The sequence below is a fragment of the Siniperca chuatsi genome, linkage group LG13 (assembly GCF_020085105.1).
Source record: "Siniperca chuatsi isolate FFG_IHB_CAS linkage group LG13, ASM2008510v1, whole genome shotgun sequence".
In the NCBI taxonomy this organism is placed as follows: domain Eukaryota; kingdom Metazoa; phylum Chordata; class Actinopteri; order Centrarchiformes; family Sinipercidae; genus Siniperca; species Siniperca chuatsi.
The window spans coordinates 10,024,053-10,046,677 of record NC_058054.1 but is presented as its reverse complement, the minus strand read 5'-3'; the positions used below and the strand labels follow the sequence as shown (position 1 = coordinate 10,046,677).

Sequence of the window (22,625 nt, the reverse complement as noted above, 5' to 3'; positions counted from 1 at the left end):
TAATATTAATAAAATAATAATTAAAGTAATAATAATAGGAATGATAGTGATAGGAATAATAATGATAATAATAGGAATAAGACTAATAATAACAACTGTAATAGCAGTCTGCCTGCTGAAAGAGACGAGAAAGCACAAAACTACGGGAGAGAGAAGATGTCAAGTTAGTAACATGCAGTAATGGGATAAAAATGCACACAGATGGAGAGAGAGAGGAGGAGAGAGGAGCTCAGTGCATCATGGGAAGTCTCCCGGCAGACTAGGCCTATAGCAGCATAGCTAAGGGATGGTTCAGGACTCACCCAAGCCAGCCATAACTATAAGCTTTATCAAAGAGGAAAGTTTTAAGCCTACTCTTAAATGTGGAGATTGTGTCTGCCTCCCGAACCCAAACTGGGACCAGATTCCACAGGAGAGGAGCTTGATAACTGAAGGCTCTGGCTCCCATTCTACTTTTGGAGACTCTAGGAACCACAAGTAAACCTGCATCCTGGGAGCGCAGTTTGAGCTCTTTAAGATACAATGGTGCCTGACCATTAAGAGCTTTGTAGGTGAGGAGAAGGATTATAAATCATATTCTGGATTTTATAGGAAGCCAGTGCAGAGAAGCTAATATTGTACAAATATGATCTCTTTTCCTAGTTCTTGTCAGTACACGTGCCGCAGCATTCTGGATCAACTGGAGAGTCTTAAGGGACTTATTCAGGCAGCCGGATAATGAGGAATTGCAATAGTCCAACCTAGAAGTAACAAATGCATGGACTAGTTTTTCTGCATCATTTTGAGACAGGATGTGACTGATTTTTGCAATGGTACGTAAGTGAAAAAAGGCAGTCCTTGAAGTTTGTTTCATGTGGGAGTTAAAGGATAAATCCTGATCAAAGATAACTCCGACGTTCCTTACGGTGCTGCTGGAGGCCAGGGCAATGCCATCTAGAGTAACTATATCTTTAGATAATGTGTCTCGGAAGTGTTTGGGGCCAAGTACAATAACTTCAGCTTGTTCAGAGTTTACTGAGTAATGATTATAATATCACATATTTAAGATGCGATATTTATTTTAAGTCTGCATACCTATGTTTTTTTTCACTGCCAAGATAAACATCTTCCATGTCATCAAAGTTTCCTAAAGTGCAGGTTAAACCTTTATACCTATTGTTCATGTTGTTCCTCTGGTGTTGAAATGCTGTTAAAAAATAAAAATGGTTTCCCAGTTAACTCAATTAAACAATGGTTTGGTTGTGAATTGGTTTCTGTCTTTTGTCACTTGACCTCTCTCTCTCTCTCTCTGAGTCATCCTCTTCAGAAGTGTATTTATAGTGTGCGGTACTACAAGACTCATCTGAATTATAAACTGGACTGATTCCCGACTCTCTGGCCAGAGAAGCAAAGCAGTGACTAACGGTAAGACTGGTTTTTGAACTGATTATTGGGTGTATTCACATTACAGACATGAGTCAAATCCAGCTACTATAATCCTGTAATGTGGTGAAATGTACAAGTCATTTGTGATTTTATGTTTGTTTGAATCAGATTTTTTGGACACTAGTATTCCCATTAGATTTCAATTTAAACAAAAATGTGCTGTAAGTTGCTTTATGTAGCTTATCTGTAATGCTATAGCTGATACATAAAATACAAAGGATGATAGCACTAACTGGTAATTTTTGTTGAAAAAAAAGAAAATTTCCAGATGAAAAAAGGGCTCAGTGTTCATTAGGATGTAAGCATACACTTAAGGGCATAATTTCATAATGTGCCTCACTTTTATTGTTTCGGGATGATTTTATTACTAAAGTCATTCTGAACATTGTTTTCTTAACTGTCCTGCCACCATAGTCCAGATGACAGAAGCTATGAGTGGATAAAAATGTTGATATAATTCAATTCAATTCAATTTTATTTATATAGCGCCAATTCATAAGAGAAGTTATCTCATTGAACTTTTCCTATACAGCATGTCTAGACCGTACTCTTTATAATATTAATTACAGAGACCCAACAAATCCCACCATGAGCAAGCATTTGGCGACAGTGGCAAGGAAAAACTTAGTTTAAGAGGCAGAAACCTTTGACAGAGACAGATTCAATGATGGGAGGCCATCCGCCACTGCAGTGTTAGGTTTTGAGAGAGAAAGAGAGAGGTTTAGAGAGAGCAAGGTTTTGGGGGGGAGGCACAATACAAATACCACCTAGAATTTTTTAAATAGTAGAAATGTAATTGTAGTGTTATTATTAATAAATTAATAATAATAGGAATGGCAACTATAGGAAGAATAATTTCAGCATCAGTAACAGAGCCAATAACAACTGTAGTAGCAGTTGTCGAGCAGGAACACAGCAGCAGCAGGTGGCCCACAACCACAGATCCAGACTCTGCAGCTCTGGAGGCAGAAATATCTGCTGAAAGCAACAGAAGGAGAGAGGAGAGAAACAAGAAAGCACAGAACTACGGGAGAGAGAAGATGTTGAGTTAGAAAAATGCAATAATGGGACAAGTACCCATTGTTTATACACTTCTGAGTCACCTTCAGTAATTACCATGCGCTCAAAGCAATAAGTTTAACTAGCAGTGATGCTCATGCTACATACAGGCTGTCATACCTTATTGATAAAGGGGCTTATTGTTGGGGCTGAAAGGAACACCTGCAGATGCAACTCAGGACAGAAAAGCCAACTTCATTTTCTGGGTAGTATTCATATAAAAAAGTGCTGGAACAGTAGAATACTTTACTTAAGTCAAGTAGTAATACTACAGTGTAAAAATACTCTGTTACAAGTCAAAATCATTCAAAATCTTCAGTAAAAGCACAAAAATATCTGAATCAAAATATACTTAAACAATGAAGAGTAAAAGTACTCATTGTGCAGAATTGTGTGAAATGTGCCCATTTCAGAGTAATATATATTATATTATTGAATTATAATTATTGATGCATTAATATGTACATTACTTTAATGTTGCAGCTGGTAAAGGTTGGCCTCATTTTTTTACTATATATACTGCATGGTAATTTCACAGAGGGATCAATAAAGTCTTATCTTTATCCATAATAATACACCATAATCTATTTGTTGATAGTATTTTGATAGTATTAATCTTAATCTGCAAAGTAGCTAAAGGTATCAAATAAATATAGTGGAAGAAAAAGTACAATATTTGCTTGTGAATTGTCATGGAGTAGAAGTATAAAGTAGCAGATAGTACTTGAGTAGATGTACTTAGTTAGTGTCCACCACTGATATACAGTTAATATGCTATAAGATGCTATAAATGAACATCTGACAAGAAGTAAAGCACAGTGCTCTTTGTGGTAAGAATGCAAATACAAAGTTATCCTTCAAAAAAAAGAGTAAGAAAGTATCAGGTATAGAGGAAAGTTAAAATTATATGAGATTACTAATACACAGTGATGCATTCAAAATCTTACTTAAGTAAAAGTATTAGCATCAAAATGTACTTTAAGTACCAAAAGTAAAAGTACTGAATTATGCAGAATGGCCCATTTCACAATAATATATATTCTATTATTGGATTATTACTGATGCATTAATGTGTACGCATCACTAATGTTGATGCTGGTAAAGGTGGAGCTAATCACAGCTACTTTATATACTGCTGGGAATCTTAATACATAACAATACATCATAATTTATTAGTTGATTCATATTTTGTATTAATAACATGAATCTGCAAAGTAACTAGTAACTAAAGCTATGTAGTGGAGTAAAAAGTACAATATTAACTTCCAAGGTGTATAAAGTAGCTTAAAGGTACTTGTACTTTACAAGTAGGCGTTTACATAGCATTTCTATTTGTGTGAGTGTAATACTACACCATTTTTTACTTCATTACTTCAAGCTACGCCTCTTGCTTATACCTGCAGAGCCAGAATAAACCACATTTGGAAGTTGCATGCCATAATCAGAGGGACGTTGTTATACGCAGATCCGTTGGGGCATTTACAGTCTTTCTATCGAGCAAGTTCTCTCGCACTTTTTTCTCTTGTAAACTTGCTGAGAAAATGGTATCCTCACATCGAGCACAGCACTCTCATGAAACTGGTTTATTTTTTGTTTTGTTTTTCAATTCCCACCCACTTGTGCTGCGGGATTGTGACATCAAACGAACCCTCCTCTGCACACACAGAGCACGTAGACTGAAGTCATACTGAGCAGAGCTTCCAAGGAGCAAATAGACGAGACAGATAGGTGAATAAAACGTGGCGTGCAGCTACAGTTTTACCTGTTTACCTTACCTTTACCTTTTATCTGTAACGTTACATCTTTGTTTTTTAATCGTTTAATGCGATTCCAAAGCACGGCTTACACTAATACTTCAATATGACTTATATACTGTCCTTGATTGTCTGTTTAATTTGTTTGTTTCATTCGATGTGCAGATGTTGTCTTTGTTGTAACTAATCAGGGGTAAAGGCATTTGATAGTACTTTACAATAGTGGTGGAAAGTGGTGTATTACAAGTAAAGGTCTTGCATTCAGAATTTACTTGAGTAAAAGTACATTAAGTATTACAAACACTCCCTTAAAGTATCAGAAGTGAAAGTTCTTACTATGCAGAATAATGTATTATTAGAAATAATATATTAATGGTTTAGTATTGCTGATGCATGTAGGCAGCATTTCACTGTTGTAGCTAGTCGTGGTGGAGCTAATTTAAGATTTTTAGGTACTTGTACTTAACTTGAGTATTTCCATTTCATGCTGTTGTACTTTTTTCTCCGCTACATTTATCATACAACTTTAATTATTTGTTAACTAAGTTAAGATTTTGCATACTAAACCTGTAAAATGCTACTTGCACATTAATGCATCAGTAATAGTAATCCATTAAGACAATATATATATGTATTACACTCACAGGGGCCGATTTCTGAATTATGAGTAGTTTTACTGTAGATACTTTAAGTACAGTTTGCTAATAATACTTACGTACTTTTACATGTGACATTTCCAATGTAAAGACTTTCACTTGAACTTGAGTATTTTTAAGCATAAAATCTGAATAAATCCTCAAGCACTGCATTTTATACACAGTTCATATAATTGTATGTATGTATATTTATCTTCAAAGTAACTATCTAAAGAGAAAACAGGGACACTTCTCCTGCACTGAACTTTAAATAAAAGTGTTCATGTTTCCCAAAGGCAGAGTTAGGAAAGCACTCTAAAAGTAACAAGTTACTCTACTGTATCTGTCAGATAAATGTAATGCAGTAAAAAGTACAATACTTCCTTCTGAAATGTTGTGGAGTAGAAGTATAAAGGAGCATAGAATGGAAATACTCAATTAAAGTACCTCAAAATTGCACTTAAGTACAGTTCTTGAGCAAATGTATTTAGTTACTTTCCACCAATGCATTCATCATGTGGTCAACCAGGGATATGTCATTTAAAAAATTTCTACATTAATTTAATATTTGATGATTCTGTGTGGGAAGGTGCCCTTGTTTCAAAGAAAACATTACAAATCTTCTTCAGCATGTTAATCTATGCAGAGGGGAAATCTCATGAGGGGGATCGCCAGGGGAATTTGATAGTTTATACAATCTGCACTTTTGGAAACTACATAGCCTCCTCTGCACTTTGAACGTATCACACTGCAGAGAGGCAAAATGAACTCACATTATTTATCTGAGTGAAGGTACAACAGGGAGGAACAGTTCAGGTCAGGACACGATGTCCAGATGTGGACAAGGTATGTTGTCATGGCACAATAATTAGCCTGCAATCACAAAATCATTTGCAGACTTTAATGTTTCTTCTTTAGATGCATTTTCCCAAACTAGAGGTTTATCTTGTTTCCACATACAGTATTTTCCTGTTTGGGGGCCAATTCTAGAACAGACAGCTCATTTCTGAAAGCTTTATTGTAATCAGAACATTAAATCCAGACTCTGGCTCTACAGTTGCTTGTGTCATTACACTAAATTATCATGGCATTTGTGACTTGTGGCAATTTTAAATTTGTGTTCCTTCTTGGTCTAAGATATTTCCTCTGGCAGTTAACTCTTAAGTGGGAACACATTGTTACTCAAGCAGAGTGTTGAATGTTTTAAGACACAGTGAAGTGAAAATAACACTTTCCAAGTTCTGTGTTCCTGTGTTAAGCACTAGCACAAGCAGAGCTGTGAATGTTCAAAAGCCACAGACAATTAATTCAAAATGTCCTCCCTCACAGCTTCATCTGATTAGCATGGATGTCTCAGAGGAAGACGAGTACTATTACCATGAAAACATCAGCTTCAACTTCAGCTATGACGACTACCCCGCCCTCTGTGAGAAGGGTGACGTCCGTTCTTTCGCAGCCCTCTTCCTCCCCATCATGTATACCGTGTGTCTGGTGGTGGGGCTGGCAGGAAACGCCTTAGTCGTGTTTGTCTACGCCTACCACAAACGCCTCAAGACCATGACGGACACCTTCCTGACCCACCTGGCTGTGGCCGACCTGCTCCTGCTCTTCACGCTACCTTTTTGGGCTGCTGATGCGGCGAGGGGCTGGGAGCTGGGTGAGGTCGTCTGTAAGATCGTGTCGGCCTGCTACACGGTCAACTTCACCTGCTGCATGCTTCTGCTGGCCTGCATCAGCCTGGATCGCTACTTAGCATTAGCCAGGGCGCAAGGTAAAGACCAAAGAGGTAGGCTGCAGAGGATATTAACCAGGAGACACTGTTGGAAGATGTGTTTAGTTGTTTGGGCGACAGCTTTCATGCTTGGTCTTCCTGATTTAATACTCTCAGAAGTGAGATGGGCGTCTAACAGGAGCGTCTGTCTGGCTGTCTACCCTCCATCAATGGCTGGAGGGGGGAAAGCTGCCCTGGAGATGGCAGAGGTGCTGCTGGGATTCCTGCTTCCACTCCTGGTTATGGTGATCTGCTACTGGAGCATGGGCCGGTCACTAAAGGGCCTCCCTGTCGAGAGCAGAGGCAAGAGGTGGAAAGCTATACGTGTTCTCCTAATAGTAGTGGGGGTGTTTGTGGTTACTCAGCTGCCTTATAACGTGCTGAAGGTCTATCGAACGATGGACTCAGTCTACGCCTTAGTGACCCACTGTGGGACAAGTAAAGTGTTGGATCAGGCGGCTCAGGTGACTGAGAGCTTGGCCCTCACTCACTGCTGCCTCAACCCGATCCTCTACGCCTTCGTGGGGTCCTCCTTCAGGCAGCGCATGATGAAAGTGGCCAAGAAGCTTGGTGAGAAGAGGAGAAAGAGGAGGAAGAGGAGGGAAAATCCTGCAGAAGAGGAAGGGATGGACATGTCATTTAACTCCCACAGTGCATCCCAAGAGACAAACACATTCTCAATATGAGTTACCACTAGTGTGTCATGGTGAAAGACGTCTATGTGAATCCAAATCACTTATTAAGTATAGTAGAAGAGCAGATACAAGTACTATGTGATGTCTGTTTTTGAGAAAACAACAGCAGAGGTACCATGTGTGGAAGTCATTAAGTTGTACAAATTTTCCACTGACATTTTAACACTCAATTCCCTCCACGTCAAAAACAGGAGGTTGTTATTGTTGTCTTTTCCTCCTTCAGTTTATTAAAAATGGGTTTAAGCAAAATATACTCATTTATAGGTCTATGCTTTCAAGCAACAAAGAAAATTATGTTTTTTTTCTGTCAAATGAGTGATGAATGAAAAAATGAAGATGTTTGTTTTGTTTGATGTTTTTATACCCTGTACCAGAAGAAGCAATATTTCATTTTAACTGTACTTCTAATAGTTGGCATAACAATAAACTCTTTGAACTTTGACTTGAATTAGAAATGAAACAAGACTAAGAGTTTACAGCCATACTAGCAGCTCTGTGAAACCGTACTTAGGGACTGCTGCGGTGCTTTGAGCTAAATGCTAATAGCACGCTAACATGCTCACAGTGACAATGATAACATGCTGATCGTTAGCAGGTACAATGTTTACCATCTTACTTTTTGGGGCATTAGCATGCTAACATTTGCTAAATATCACTAAACACAAAGTAAAGTACAGTTGAGGTTGATGGGAATGTTGCTAGTTTTGCAGGTATTTGGTCATCAACTAAAGTATTGGGCAGATAACATTTTTGACCTGATCAAGAGGAAAAGTGAGGGGATCACTAAATTTATTCCAATTTATCCTGAGTGGGACATGAATGTCTGAACCAAATTTATGGCAATCCATCCAATAGTTGAGAGTGGAGATATTTCCGTCATGACCAAAGTGAAGAACCGACAAAACGACCACAGCTGGTGTGGCTAAAATTGAATTTGGCTTTTTTGTTCAATGTCTCCTTAGTTTTTGTACCCAGATGAAACAGTATTTAATTTCAAATGTATTTTTTATAGTAGGCATGACAATGAATGTTTTGAACTTTGACTTAAACTTGTTATACAGAAAAAAAGTTCTAGAGAATCAAAAACATCCTTTGCAGGATGGCTCACAAGCTTGAATCTGGTTGTGTTTAGTTTATCCAGATCTATGAGATAACAGGATTTCACAAGAAACATTCAACACTTTTCCAGCTGTTAATGCTTGAACTTGATACTCTTCATTACGCACTACACAGCTACGAATGAAAGATCTACTTGTGAAACTATGCAGCTGGAATTTTGCTCTTTAGCAGAAAAACAACTTTGTAACCACATCTTGTTTGAATTAATCCTTGTTTAAATTGTAATCAACCTAATACTCCTGATCTACTTAATGTTACACATCTGCACATGCTTTGAACCAGATGTACTACACATGCCTGCCCTGCTGAAAGCGAGGAAGCATGATTTTGGATCTCAAATATCATTCCAGTTGAACTACGCACTTTCTTATCATGTATTTTATTTGTCTGCTCAAGATTACCTTGATTTCCTGAAAATGAAAAGATAACACATATCAAACCATCCATCAGAGAGCATTTTTGCACTGGTGGTGTGGCTTTGTTGTTTCCTGAATTCCTGAGACACATTTACTGCACACATACTTCACAGTCTGCACAACAGACTGACAACTTCTAGTAACCTTTTTACGAGTTGATGATGGAAAGACTGTCATCCTCTTGATAGTTGCAAATCTTATTTTAGGTTTTTGTTTAACACTGGGGTGGCATACATTCAAACATTTAGTCGTACACTGGTGAAAAGTCCAGTAATAGCACACAGTGCTAGTCAGTGTTATTTTGCTTGCCCTTTGCAAACTGGTTACAACAAACCCTTGTTCAAAAGTCAGGACAAGTTTATTTGTACAGCACCTTTCAACAACAAGGAAGTTTAAAGTGCTTTACTTACAAAAGGGTATTAATTAAAGACATAAAAGAAACACAAGACAATATAAAAAAGACAGTTCTTCTTTGGGTCCAAAGACAGATATTTCTGTTTTATCTTTGTTTAACTGGAGGAAAGTGTGGCCCATCCAATCACTGATTTGTTGAATGCACTTACTCTTGTGCTTGTATGGGACCATATTGTTATAGAAATCTGTGTGTTGTGCATAATTACTAAGATATTTTGTTGTTTTCCATAATCTGAGCTAGTGGGAGCATGTAGATGTTGAACAGGGAGAGAATGGAGACCTTAATAAGAGCAGTCTCTGTGCTGTGGCGTTGTCAAAATCCAGACTGGAACACATCAAAACTATTGTTTAAGGCCAAGAAGGTGTTAAGCTGTTGAGAAACAGCCTTTTCAAAGATTTCACTTAAAATGGGAGGTTTGATATGGGCCTGTAATTGTTCATTAGTGAGTCTAGATTATTCTTTTTGGTTTTTTTTGGTTTTTTAAAGAGTGGCTTAATAACTGCAGTTCTCAGGGTCAGGGACTATTTGCAGAAGATCTGATGCCATGCAGTAAAAAAGCCTGCATTTAGAACATCATAACAGCAGGAGGAGGATTTCTGATGTTGCACAATTTCTTCCATGGTTATACAGCTGATAGGATCAAATTGTGTCATGCCAATTGAATTGGTTTTAAGTGGACCAATACTTGATATGGAGGAGCTTGTTTAATTTTCTGAATTCCGTCAGTAAAGAATGAGAAAAATTCTGACTTAGTGGATAAAAGTTAAGGAACTACTGACAATGGGGGGTTTGTCAGCCTGTCAATAGTAGCAAATAAAAACATTGTCTCCAATTGTAAATTAGACATAAACACAGCACTACATAGGTTAAAAATGTTTTGCATTTCTAGTGTTACTTTTTCCTGTTAAACATATGCTGTGGTTTGTCATGACATTAATCTCAGACAAAATGTAAACACGTTGAGTGTTCACGGCATGTTAGAATTTCCTCATAGATTATATTTTAAAAACATTTTAATTTGAATATGTTTTTTAGTTGTCTTCCTGTTTCCCAGCTGGTACAAAGCAAGTGATGGTTTATCAAGGAATGCCGCAGGTCATGCTCTGGAATATGTGCCGTCTCATGTGGAAACCATTTGACTGAGGTTTGCCATCTGATAACTGAATAAAACATTTTACTCAACCAAAAAAGAAACTGTTATATAATATGTGATTAACAGAGCCTGCTGTGTGGTTTAAGATAACCTTGACAAACTCCCAAACTCTCTTACACAACATAACAAAAGTTGGTACATGTTGAAGTAATTTGTGATTTTATATTTTCAAATTAAACGATCATTACTTTCAGAAAAGAAAAGTTTGCAAGTTGACATTAAACCCATTTATTGAAAAACTTTCAAAAATGTGCAAATAAACAACAAAATGTAACAAAAAAACAAGAAATCTTGTAATCAAAGAAAACGATAAATATACAAAAATGCCACTTAAGGCTCTTTAACATCTGATATTTCAGATCAGAAATATGGCTAATTCACATTTTAAATTACAATTAAGGCAGTCAACCAGCTACAGTTTCAACAAACTAGATCCGAGAATAATTTTTTCTTAAATTAAGTAAAAAATTAGTTATTCAAATATATAACCGTAATTATAAAGATTTTTTTTTTTTTTAAACAAAACTCAAGAGGCCTAGTACGGCAGTGTCACAATAATTTAGAAAAGAAAACTTTCTGGCATTTTCACATGAGAACAAGGTTACAAAACGTAACCAAAACATTCACTCATTAAATACAATATGCCATTTTATGAAATGTAACTATGGAATTGGTTAGGTTTTTATACAATATGCTTTCCATGTAAAGAAAGTTACTTACATACCCTACAATCCCAACTGAAAGTAAAACAGTTGTCTTCAAGTATCAGGCTTTCCACTGGATGTGGAAAAATACAAAGATACATGCAAAAAGTGCAGGAGGAGGCTGAAGGATTTGCCAACTAATTTCTCTGGAATGTAAATATTTACCCAGTAAACTGTTAAAAACCCCAATGGACACAGAATGACTCATGGTTACATAAATATCTTATTGTAAATTAACTCAGGCACTTTTTTTTGTGCTGGCTGAGGGCAAAAGACCAGTACAGTAAAGTTGTCTGGCAGACAGCGGTGAAGTCTAATGTGGGCATGTTTAAGTATCAGCTGTGCAATTATAACAAAAATAGGAAGAGGTATGTTTGAAGCATCTTTAGAGAGGCAAAAAGTGGTTCCCGAGATTGTATAAGCGAACAACAGAGGCGCTGTTAGCCATCAGTAATTGAAGATCTGCACATCAAACAGGTCACACACTCCCTCATTGTCATCCAGGTTGAAGCTGTAGTCTATACCTGCGTGACGAGAGTGGAGCATTAACGAGAAGAAAATACTGTAAAACATGAATAAGACAAAGCCAGACAAGTGTAGATTTTTAGCTAGTGGCATAACTCAGACATTTTGGTCCAGACCAAAATATCTGAAAAACTATTGATTGGATTGACATGAAATTTGTTAAATATTTTGTTGGTGCTCAGAAGATGGGTCCTACTGACTTCAGTGATCCCCTGACTTTTCTTCTAGCGCCACCAGCAGGTCAAATTTTTCACTTATACTCAGCATCTTTTAAATGGATTATCATAAGCAATGATAGCATGCTAACACGACTCCTTGACCTCAACTAAGATGTTGAACATGGTAAACATTATACCTGCAAAACATCATGCAACAACAGCATGTTAGCATTGTCACTGTGAGCATGTTAGCATGCTAACATTAGCATTAAGTTCAAAGCACCGCTTAGTTTTTGTTGATTACCTTTTTAAATATACGGTAATTGCAAATATTTGACACAATTCTTCCTTTATAAAAGGTAAGTTAAGTTGGGTTTTAAGATGCTTACCATCAGTAGACATTAGCTCATCAATCAGGTCAACAGCTCCTACAAGAGAATTAAAACATGTCTCTATTTCACAGCAACTATCAATTCATAACCACCAAAGCTAGATATAGTAGTATATCAAAATATCAGTATACTATTCAGCCAGTTTCTCTCACCAGTCCAAGTAATAAATCTTGGGATCAAAACTCTGAATAAAAGCAAGCTTAGATCTTAAAGCCTTTACAGAACCATAACCGAAACGAATGTGAAGCAAACATTAAAACTGCCCCCGAGCTTCACTGCTGGATGCAATTACAGAATAAACTCTGCCTTACCCTCTCTGTCGTCCTTCATGTGGTCTCCAGTAGCGTTGAGCTTCAGCAGGCTGCTCACGTCCAGCACAGACTGGAACTCTGGGCCCACCAGGTCCATCTGATGTTGCTCCAACACTGCTGCTGACTGACTGTGACACTCTGCAGGGAGCATGGGAGGTGCAACAAGAATACCTAGTTTAAAATAAAGCCCCTTTAAGAAAATGAAACCTGCAACATTACAGGGTTTAGTTATCTGGACCTGATGAATTGAAATTAACCCTGTAACTAATTTCACAAGTATTTTTCTGAACGGCTCCTAATGGTATACTGGCAACTAATGCATGACATGTGCAGGTCTTCTGCATTACATGGTAGCCATAACAGATATGATCAGTATGCACAGTAAAGTTTTCCCTTGACACTATCACATTAACTTTAAACCCTCAACTAAGGATCCTGACACTGTATGTGAGATATCAAACCTTCCTACATCAATGAACTTACCGGTATACAACGAAAATGAAAAAAGCAAATGGGTTCAAAAATATATATGGGGCGTATTATTAATATTTTACATCGTCGCATCCATATCACTATGGATTATCTGTAATTTTCCGAGCAAAGTCTGGTGAAGTCTGCACCCCAAGCAAGTGGGTCTGCAAGTGCGCTGAAGTCCAGACATTTGAATTCAGCCAAGAGTTACAACGTTTTGGGAAATGTGCTTATTTACTTTGTTGCTGAGAGTTAGATGAGAAGACTGATACCACTCTCACATCTGTCTGGTAAATATGAAGTGACAGCCAGCACCTGGTTAGCTTAGCTTAGTATAAAGACTCCAGGGAGTCACTGCACCTGGCCAGGTAATAGTCCCACACAGAAATCCCTGTAAATTGTTATTTTTATCTGGCTCTGTCTAAAGGTAAAATAATGCACCTACCAGCATCTCTAAACCCAGGCTCTCTCTTGGCCAAGCCATTGTATAAACACGCAATATGTTTGGTTTGTCATAGTTTCCAAATGTAAAAATTGTTTAGTAAATATCTACTGTGGTACTGTTGTGTTGATTCCTCATTTTTTCTGGAAGGAACATTTGAGTGGGTTTCTCTTTTACAATGTGAGAGCATGTTACTCAGTTTTATCTATGCTTACACACTTACGGCAACAGTGACTAATCCCTTTCTTATAAATCTAGATCTGGATGAGGAAGTGATTTTTCTTTAACACATGCTGTAAGTCTCCTACACAGGAAAAATCGATGTCTAGTCTCATCCCATGACATGAAGAGACTAGACATAGACATGGGCAATGCAGGGTGTCATGTGATATAAATACAAGATGTCTCCTCCACATCATATTACAATCCTGCAAATCTGCAATCTATCCACAAATTATTACAATCAAAATCCATGTTGCAAAAACATGCAAAGATCAAATTACAGACTGACATAACTGTCAGTAGAGGAACCTTGAGGCCTGTCTTGCGCTAATGTTGTTTTCTTACCACTAGAAGTGTTGTGGAAGGTTTCTAGAAATCGTACATACAGAAGAAACTAGACAGAACATTTACAAGTTAAGGTTAATGGAAAGGAAAGAAAAGGCTTATGAAAGGAGAGGTTGTAACCCTCCTCATTCAAGTTTTGTCTGCTGTATATTCTGATTTCATGGAGAGGAAGAATTGTAGGTATTCAAAACATTGGGTTCACAAAGTTCAAACAATATTTTTAATGTATTGGCATTTGTCACCATATCTATTACTTGTATCCATACAGTATCTTAGTAGTTTTATGTTTGTAATGCAAATAAAACTGTTTCTTTCCCTATGGTCCAGACAACCATTGGTTGTGGTTTATTTTAACTGGACTTCCTGAGACTTTAAAACTTGCTTGAGACATAAGCCATTATGACTGACTCAGTGCTTTTATTTTCTCTTCAAGTTATACTATGGTCACATGGTATTATAGATGCAAGCAGTGACTATTTTGAAATGTTTTCTGTTCTTGCATGAGAGGACATGAGGACATCTGATATTTCTGAGTCAGCTGATAGACAGCAAACCTTTCAAAGCAATAATCAACCAAACTCACATGATTCGCTTAGTAACGGTGGTGTTTTCTTACGTCTTTGGGATTTGATTTCCTGACAACACAGCTCAGCAATGCAATTCTTTCAGTTCTTGTACATGGGATTTGAATGCAACACAGAGTTTTGAATAGTGACTTTGTTTGCAATTGTATTATCACACACACACAAAAAACAAGATTTGAAAAACCTCTGTATACACTCAGTTGCCAGTTTATTAACTACACCAGTGCTAAAACTAATGCAGTCTAATACAACATCCCTGCAATAAATACTAGAAGATTGTGATGTTCAGTTTTTGTTGAATGGTGTTTCAATGTGATTCATGATGGTCATTTTGGAAGCTGTTATACTGTTATACTGCTTTATACTGGAAGGGTTTCTAATATAGTCCACCCTCAAACATTTTCCTCTCAGTATAATGTAATACAGTTCAAGACCCTCTGACATTTAGAAAGAGTTACACAAAAAAAGGACAGCAGCATATAACACTGAGAGCATTAGGTGTTGAAAGTTTAATCTTACAGAAAGTTGCAACTGAGGAATTAATTTCCACACCAATTATTCATTAGCTGTTGTTTCCCCAATGGTGCAGTTTGACATAAATTTGCTTCATTTCTATGCGGTACCGGGCGAGACACATTTGCTTCCTGACACAAACTGACCTGCCTCCTTTTCTCCAATTCAAAGTGAACTCCAGCCAGTTTGAAGGAAAGAGGATGGGATTGATTTCTCATTCAGGAAATATTGTTTGCTTATATTCTTGTTTAATAACTGCCCGGCAAAATAATACAAGCAGGAGAGAAGGAAGCATGCTGCTTGTCTGTAGTGAGTACAAGGACACTGACAGAGATTAATGGCCATGGCCAAAATGTTTGATAAGAAGCTGTATAATTTACAACTTTGTTGACTGCTGTAGTTAGCCCACAAGCCATGCTAGCTCCTGCAGGTTATGTTTACAACCCTACCTACATGATTTCCTGTCCCCCCTGCTTTTGGCCAGAACACACAAGCAAATTTCACCAGGCGAATTTTGGTCTGACTGGAGCTTAACACCTCTACCTGCTCCTGACGATGGTTTTAAAAAGGCCCTGCACACCCACCCAGATGTTTTCACTTATTCTGGCTGACTAGCCCATGCTCAGATAGAAGTTAGGTGAAGCTATGCTGGAAATTACAAGAGGTCACTTACCTCAATGAAAAAATTATGAAGGTGCAAGTTTGTCTCACCTCAATAGGTGCAAGAGCAGAGTGAGGGAAAGGTCAGTCAGGCAAAGTCTGTACACCCCCACACAGTCATGAGAAGAGGTCTAATCAGTGTAAGTGTATAGGGCCTTTATAGTAAAAAACGAAAGCTGGAAATAGCAAATATGCCACTGTAACTCAACAGCACCACAAACTACAGGCTCTGAAATAACTATATAAGGGTGTTTTAGAGAGGTTAAGACACCTCTCTAAAACAGTTTTAACAAACATTAAAACAACATTATAACCTAGGATTTATTGCAGGGCTGTTGTGTTAAACTGCTGCATTAGTTTTAGCTATGTGGACCCAATTAAGTGGCGACTCTATGTGTCTATATGTCTAGTAGGCTTGTTTCGGTGGCCGCTATCATCAGTGGCATTTGGTACATAAGTCTACACAGGGTGTGATTTCTTTCTGCTATTTCTGCTTTTATTTAAACTGAAACACCCAGTGAATCCAGCCAATATCACTGATAATTGGCAGCTACAAGTGGGAGTAACATCTTCTGACTCATGGGGTGGAGGATGTTATTTCAGCTAGATCATGGCGGAGGATTTGAGAAAGAAAAATGAAACTGTAACAGTACTTTGGGGTTATTGTAAAGCTAACTTTTCTGAATTGGCCACTGTTTATTTGATGTGTAAGGGATTCATTTTTTGTGATGCCTGTTTTTTACTATTGTTTGACATATGACCTTTAATTCATTAATCCTTTCTGTTATTACAGCATACTAAAAATGTGCGTAAAGCCAAGGTTTTGTCTTATAATTTTTGTTCACTGGAACCTAAGAGAAGCTATTAAAAGGTCAGTAACAATTGTATGTGGTGGTTTTCTAGAGGAACTTAGTAAGCATTAAAATTCTCCTGTCCTTACCCATCTGTACATCAGGAGGGGTGGACGATGGCGTCAGCACTTCATGTTCTGGCAGCACCATCTGGTGGTCTGAGCAGAGAGAGTCCTGGCTGCAGTAGGAGGAGGTGGTGTTGGAGGTGGAGTACACAGACGTCGAGAGAGGGAACCTCTGCAGGCTGGCGGGGGTGCTGGGTGGAGTTGGCATTGGACAGATGTCGTCAGTGGGCGGAACAGAGAAGACCACAGGTATTGTGGAGTCTGAATCCCTATTGATGAGCATGACCTGGATGGGAGCTGAGTGGCTGCGTAGGTTCACCTGGTACTTCTTTTGACCACTCTGGCCCTACAGAGCAGCAATATGGAAATAAGTTTATCGTCATTACAGAGGCTATAATAATTTTTTTATATACACAATTGACCACCAATTGCCAACTTGTATGTTAACAGGGTCTTTGTAGTGATAAACACACAGAAACTGATCACACAATATTGTAGTTTCCCTCAGTTCTAAGGAGTTTTTTAGCATCTTTCAGCTCATTTTCTGGTTTTACAGCTTACACTGCTCTCATAGCACAATTTCCAGCTGCATCTGTTTCCAATGGAAAAGCTCTAAAAATTCACTGTACACTACCTGCTCAGCACCAAACGGCAGACAGACACAGTTAGCAACTAGCTGGTGAACATAGTGGAGCACTGAGCAGCTAAAGAGCCAGATATTTCCCTCAGGAGTTGGTAGAGACCAAACACAGAGCTAAAAGAGAGTGAATATTGGATTAACATTAATAAAGGTGTGATTTGTAGTGAGAGCAGGGACCAGGTGGAGGAAAATCTAGAGAGATGGAGGTCTGCTCTGGAAAACAGAGGAATGAAGCTTAGCCGCAGTAAGACAGAATACATGTGTGTCAATGAGAGGGACCCAGGTGGAACGATGAGGTTACAGGGAGCGGAGGTGAAGAAGGTGCAGGACTTTAAGTACTTAGGGTCAATGGTTCAGAGCAATGGAGACTGTGGAAAAGAGGCGAGTGCAAGCAGGTTGGAACGGGTGGAGAAAAGTGTCAGGTGTGTTGTGTGATAAAAGAGTATCAGCAAGAATGAAAGGAAAGGTGTTCAAGACGGTGGTGAGATCAGCGATGTTGTACAGCTTAGAGACAGTGGCACTGAAGAAAAGACAAGAGGCAGAGAGGTAGCAGAGCTTAAGATGTTGAGGTTCTCTTTGGGAGTGACGAGGACGGACAGGATCAGGAATGAGTACATCAGAGGGACAGCTCATGTTAGATGTTTCGGAGATAAAGTCAGAGAGGCCAGATTGAGGTGTTTGGACATGTTCAGAGGAGAGACTGTGAATATATTGGTAGAAGGATGCTGAGGTTGGAGCTGCCAGGCAGGAGGTCTAGAGGAAGACCAAAGAGGAGATTTATGGATGTAGTGAGAGAGGACATGAAGTTAATTGGTGTGAGTGAAGAGGATGCAGAGGACAGGGTTAGATGGAGGCACATGATTCACTGTGGCGACCCCTGAAAGGGAACAGCCGAAAGGAAAAGAAGAAAGGTGGCCAGAAACACAACTCCACATGAACACTTATGTTACTCCATATCTGCTGCATGTTTAAATGGGCAACTTTTTGCTAACAAGTTTGCCATATTAGCTGAAAAGGTGAAATGTGTGTTGTGTTCACAGCTTGTTTCTGCTGCCCCCAAGTGGCCGCAGGTTTAATTTCTTTACAGAGAAGGAGAAGTCATTCAGATTAGGATGTTAATGAATCTAGGCTTAAGTACAGCACCTCTGGAGTGCCTCACTCAAGAAATCCTATGCAGGTATCACATGAAGCTAAACTTCGCACTTTATAAGTTTGAAAATTGTCTCCCTAATCTTTACATCGCACTGTGTGGTTTTGCATCAGTTAATGACACTACGTTGATCAATGTATATAGACGCCAAAAAATATACACGCCAGCGTGTACAGAACAAGCAGCCAAATGTGTTGAGAGCCCTGTGCCTTATTGGCAAGAGTGTTTTCCATTTCCAGTTAGACTTCACATGCCACAGGAAACTTATTATTACATTAGCCTGCATTCTTTATTTTATATACTTCTAATTATTTAATTTTAACTTCTTCTATTTATCTGTACTTATTTCTGTCCTTGTGCTGTTGCAACACCTGAATTTCCCCTCTGGGAGATCAATAAAGCCTTATCTTAATAAAGGAATAAATATGGTGAATCCTTGTCTTTCTGGTAACTATTACCATTAACATAGTGCAGATTTTTTTCTGTATCCCAATCAATAAAGAAAGCTTGTAAGAAGTGACCAACCATTTCAGGTAGAGGTACCTCCAGCTGAGTTCCAGCAGGAGCCACTACAGCAAGAAGAGTGTCTCCGCTGAAGGCACTGCAGATGTCTTCATGTGTCACAAATTTATAAGTGGAGAGGTGTTAAGGAAACAGGAGCAGGATTACTTATGGGAGGAAAATGGAGACAATAAACTGGAAAAACAAGACTGTCAGCATTGTGCAAGTCAGGATTTGCCTGGCTATGATTTCACAAGAGACTGACAATAGCAATTATATTTATAATCCTCCCTTTATAGCATTTACTCTGTTCAATAAGCAAACAATGTTAAAAGGATCAAGCAGGCATTCTTTTCCCTATGAAATGAATAAATGGGGCCCCAAGAGGACTAGAATTACAAACTGTAGAGAGAGACAAAAAGAATCAAGAATACAAAACACACCAAGTGACATTTCACTGGAATGACATCAAACGTAAAGTAGTAGTAAATGTTTTTACACTTAATATTTTCCGTCCAACAGTAAGTTGCTTTTTGTAGCAATGGGGGTGTGACCACATTCAACTTGCCTCAACATGATGTGTTAAAACAAAATTGCAGTTTGTGCACTCAATATTACAGAAAAGGATGTGTCAAGAAAATAGTTACACATAGATTAACATCTCCATTTAGTGCCAGATGGCATAAAAGGATATGTGCTGGTGATGGGATCGTGGTTAAGGTGTTTGATGTTCTCCTCTAGCCATGCCTTCTGGTTGTCCAGCTCTTTCTCTTGGGCCTCCAGCTCAGAGATTTGGGCCTTTAAAACCTTTACCTGCTCCACCACCTCCTGTGTTTGGCTGCCTGAGTTCTCTCCCCTGGACCCGAGGAAGACAGATGAGAAAAGAAAGCATGAACATAAGTCATACTAGTAATGTTTTACAATTACCAGTCAGTATTTGCTCTATATCAGCCATTTTGGCATGATTGATTTGGCTGCTAAAAGCATAAAGAATTTTTGGATGGTGGAAAGATGAGATGATGATGGTGGAAGGTGAGAAAGATGCTACGTTTTGTGGACAGTAGAATAGCTAGTGCTCTAAAAATGTTCACGACAACATTCAAAAGTGCAAAGATATTTAAGGCTATTAAAAATGTCAGTAAGAAAGTAAATATTTCACTGATTCTAAAATATGAAAATAGTTTTTTCAAACCTCCACTGGATTATGTTCTTGTTTTTCTTCTCGATCAACCCCACTCCTTCAAGTACGTTGGTGATGTCGTATATCCTCCTCTTCTGCTTCACTGCCAAGCTGTCTGCAGCCTGTTTATTCAGACAGACATTTCCATAAAGGGTCTTACTCAGTGGCAGCTTAATGTAAACCCTTGTTGACAAGATACATCACAGACACTTTAAACAGGCATTAATAGGAAACCCAAAATTTCTGTGGCAAACACTTCTTGAGGTGAAAAAAAAGATATTCGAGCAAAGCCAACAAATGAAGGATTTGGTCAATTAAGCTGTACAAACAGCAAATAAAACCCCTTGGCAGAAGAGGACAGTTATACAATAGCAGAGGAGGAAGGAGGAGGGAAAGGGTCTGAGCAGCCTGCTGTGTAAACATTACCCAGCTTTGGCGCGCAAGAAGAGAGGGAAAACTACTTATCACTGTGATGAAAAGTAGGTAGATTTGTGGAAGACACTTCAGGTAGATTTGGCAAAGATACATCCACAAGTCAAAACACTGAAGGCAGTTAGGTAGATGGTACAACAAAGTCTATCACAACCTTAATATTTGAGAGGAAGGGGTTAAAAGTGTCACGAGTTACTCTTAATTTCTAGAGCTTAATAGTAGCTGATAGCAGACAGCCATAAGAAAACAGAATCATTTGAGGGATAGCAGGAAGGAAACACGAATACTGCAACTAATGACTATTTTCATTATCAATTAATCAGTCAATCATCTTCTTGATTATTGCTTAGTCTATAAAACATCAGAAAACTGTGAGAAACGTCCAGCCCAGTTTCTCAGTCAAAGGCGACATCTTCAAATGTCTTGTTTTGTCTTACTAAAATATAAAACAGAGAAAAGCAGCAACTCCTCACATTGGAGAAGCTGGAACCAGAGGATTTGATTATCAAAATAGTTGCCAATTAATTTTCTGTCAATCCACTTATTGTTGCAGCTCTAACTGGTATAATGACTTTAAAAAAGGTAAACTACTGGTTTCCAATGTGCGGGTCAGGACATCCCACTTTTATTTTTTTAAAGACAATCTTTGCTATTTTTCCTTGATAATTTTACCTCCTCAGGGCCCTAAAAACAAAAAATAAAACGATGTATCACTCTTCGGTTGCCCTGGTCATAACCCGTAGAAATAAACAACTGGTGACAGTGTGCTAGACAGCCAGACTGGTGTCAAACTGTTAACAAATATGGTGTGGTGTAGTGGTTCCCCAAATGCCCTCTGGGGACGCCCTGATGTCATTAAAGGGCTCTCAGGAGAGTCTAAATTAAAATTAGCAATTCAATTTCACTCTGATTTGATTACTTCTACTTGGGTTATTTCAAAAGAGGCTCCATACTTCATGCAGGCCTACACTCAATTATAATTAACATGGTCTTAAATGGGACTGCCTCCCATAGAAGGGGGAGATCAGTAATCCGAGACATTACATTTTGGGACCCCTAGCCTCGCTTTTAATGTACATTATAAATTAGTTTATTGCCATTAACAACTTGACTGCAAACTGGTAGCTATACACGTAGTTCCCCTACCATTTCAGCTTTTCGCTGCTTGTGAGTTGATGTTATTGAACACACAAACGAGGAGACCTGGGTAATGGCGGCTAGCTACGTCCACCTGTTAAGCAAATCAATGCACCTGACTGGCTCCATTTGTGACTGACAGCCTTTTGTTCACAACTGCTGTCTGGAAGGAGGCACTAGGGAACACCGATTAATACCCCTCCACCCAAAGCTACAACCCACAAACAACAACACCGAGCCCTGGGCTCTCCGTTTCACTGACCACTTTCAAATCAAGGACGCCATCCTTAGCTTCTTGAAGCAGATTGACAAACTTCATTGTGAGGAGCCCCAAACTTTTCTCGTGGCGACTCGGTGTCGAGCGTACAGTCTCCGTCGTCTCAAACTCCATCTTCTTTCTATAAAAGAGAGTGCTACTTATTTTTAGTCAGCCGCCCGTGTTTAACTACAACTGCTAAACAGGACGACGGTGGTACCTGTATGGTTTTTTAAATCAACGGACGTTACGTTAGGTTACAGTTGCCACGGCAACCCTTGTCCCGCTCGTGCCCCCAGCCCCGCGACGCCACCCGATCTACTGACCCCGCCCTCCCCTTTCCAGCCGGACACACGAACTGATAAGTTAAACCTCGTTCTGAGTTTGTAGGGAAGCCGGAAAAATAAATGTAGAATGAAAAGTAAAGCAAGTAAAAAAAAAAAAAAAATGCTCATGGGATGTCAAAATTCTGATACTAAGTCAAAAGTATAAGACTCTTGCATCAAAATGTTGAGATAGCAGCTAAGTCTTTACTATCACGTACTAATGCTAAGTATGACAGTATTTAGACAAATTAGGTCAATTGTTTTTGAAAATTTGAACTTACTATCCCATAATTTTGATTTAGGACATTTAAAGATTAA

General features: G+C 38.6%; 2 protein-coding genes across 4 annotated transcripts; one reads left to right on the top strand and one right to left on the bottom strand.

Moving 5' to 3' along the window:
- The first annotated feature begins 1,279 nt into the window (after window positions 1–1,279).
- ackr4a (atypical chemokine receptor 4a) lies at window positions 1,280–7,781 on the top strand. Of its 2 annotated transcripts, none has more exons than XM_044221065.1 (2): window positions 1,280–1,404; window positions 6,203–7,781. In XM_044221065.1, the coding sequence occupies exon 2, from the start codon at window positions 6,218–6,220 to the stop codon at window positions 7,328–7,330; it is 1,113 nt and encodes a 370-aa protein (XP_044077000.1). In that variant the 5' UTR covers window positions 1,280–1,404; window positions 6,203–6,217; the 3' UTR covers window positions 7,331–7,781. The 2 variants fall into 2 exon arrangements, with proteins under 2 accessions (XP_044077000.1, XP_044076999.1); XM_044221064.1 differs by lacking the exon at window positions 1,280–1,404 and adding an exon at window positions 3,927–4,212.
- A 2,873-nt stretch (window positions 7,782–10,654) lies between these two features.
- Window positions 10,655–22,292, bottom strand: e2f5 (E2F transcription factor 5). 2 transcript variants are annotated; one of them, XM_044221066.1, is made up of 9 exons: window positions 22,202–22,292; window positions 21,988–22,123; window positions 20,169–20,278; window positions 19,671–19,832; window positions 19,001–19,109; window positions 16,710–17,031; window positions 12,533–12,670; window positions 12,219–12,257; window positions 10,655–11,670 (listed from the first exon to the last, which is right to left on the bottom strand). In XM_044221066.1, the coding sequence occupies exons 2-9, from the start codon at window positions 22,114–22,116 to the stop codon at window positions 11,594–11,596; spliced, it is 1,086 nt and encodes a 361-aa protein (XP_044077001.1). In that variant the 5' UTR covers window positions 22,117–22,123; window positions 22,202–22,292; the 3' UTR covers window positions 10,655–11,593. The 2 variants fall into 2 exon arrangements, with proteins under 2 accessions (XP_044077001.1, XP_044077003.1); XM_044221068.1 differs by lacking the exons at window positions 21,988–22,123; window positions 22,202–22,292 and adding an exon at window positions 21,735–21,866.
- Window positions 22,293–22,625: the final 333 nt, after the last annotated feature.

What these genes read in the sequence shown, in the direction of transcription:
- ackr4a (XM_044221065.1), top strand. Translation starts at nt 6,218, where the DNA reads ATGGATGTCTCAGAGGAAGACGAGTACTATTACCATGAAAACATCAGC.
- e2f5 (XM_044221066.1), bottom strand. Translation starts at nt 22,116, where the DNA reads ATGGAGTTTGAGACGACGGAGACTGTACGCTCGACACCGAGTCGCCAC. An exon ending in GCGTCCTTGATTTGAAAGTG is followed by an intron (nt 20,279 to 21,987) that starts GTCAGTGAAACG and finishes CTGAATAAACAG; the next exon opens with GCTGCAGACAGCTTGGCAGT. An exon ending in CCCTCCTGATGTACAGATGG is followed by an intron (nt 12,671 to 16,709) that starts GTAAGGACAGGA and finishes TGCTCCCTGCAG; the next exon opens with AGTGTCACAGTCAGTCAGCA.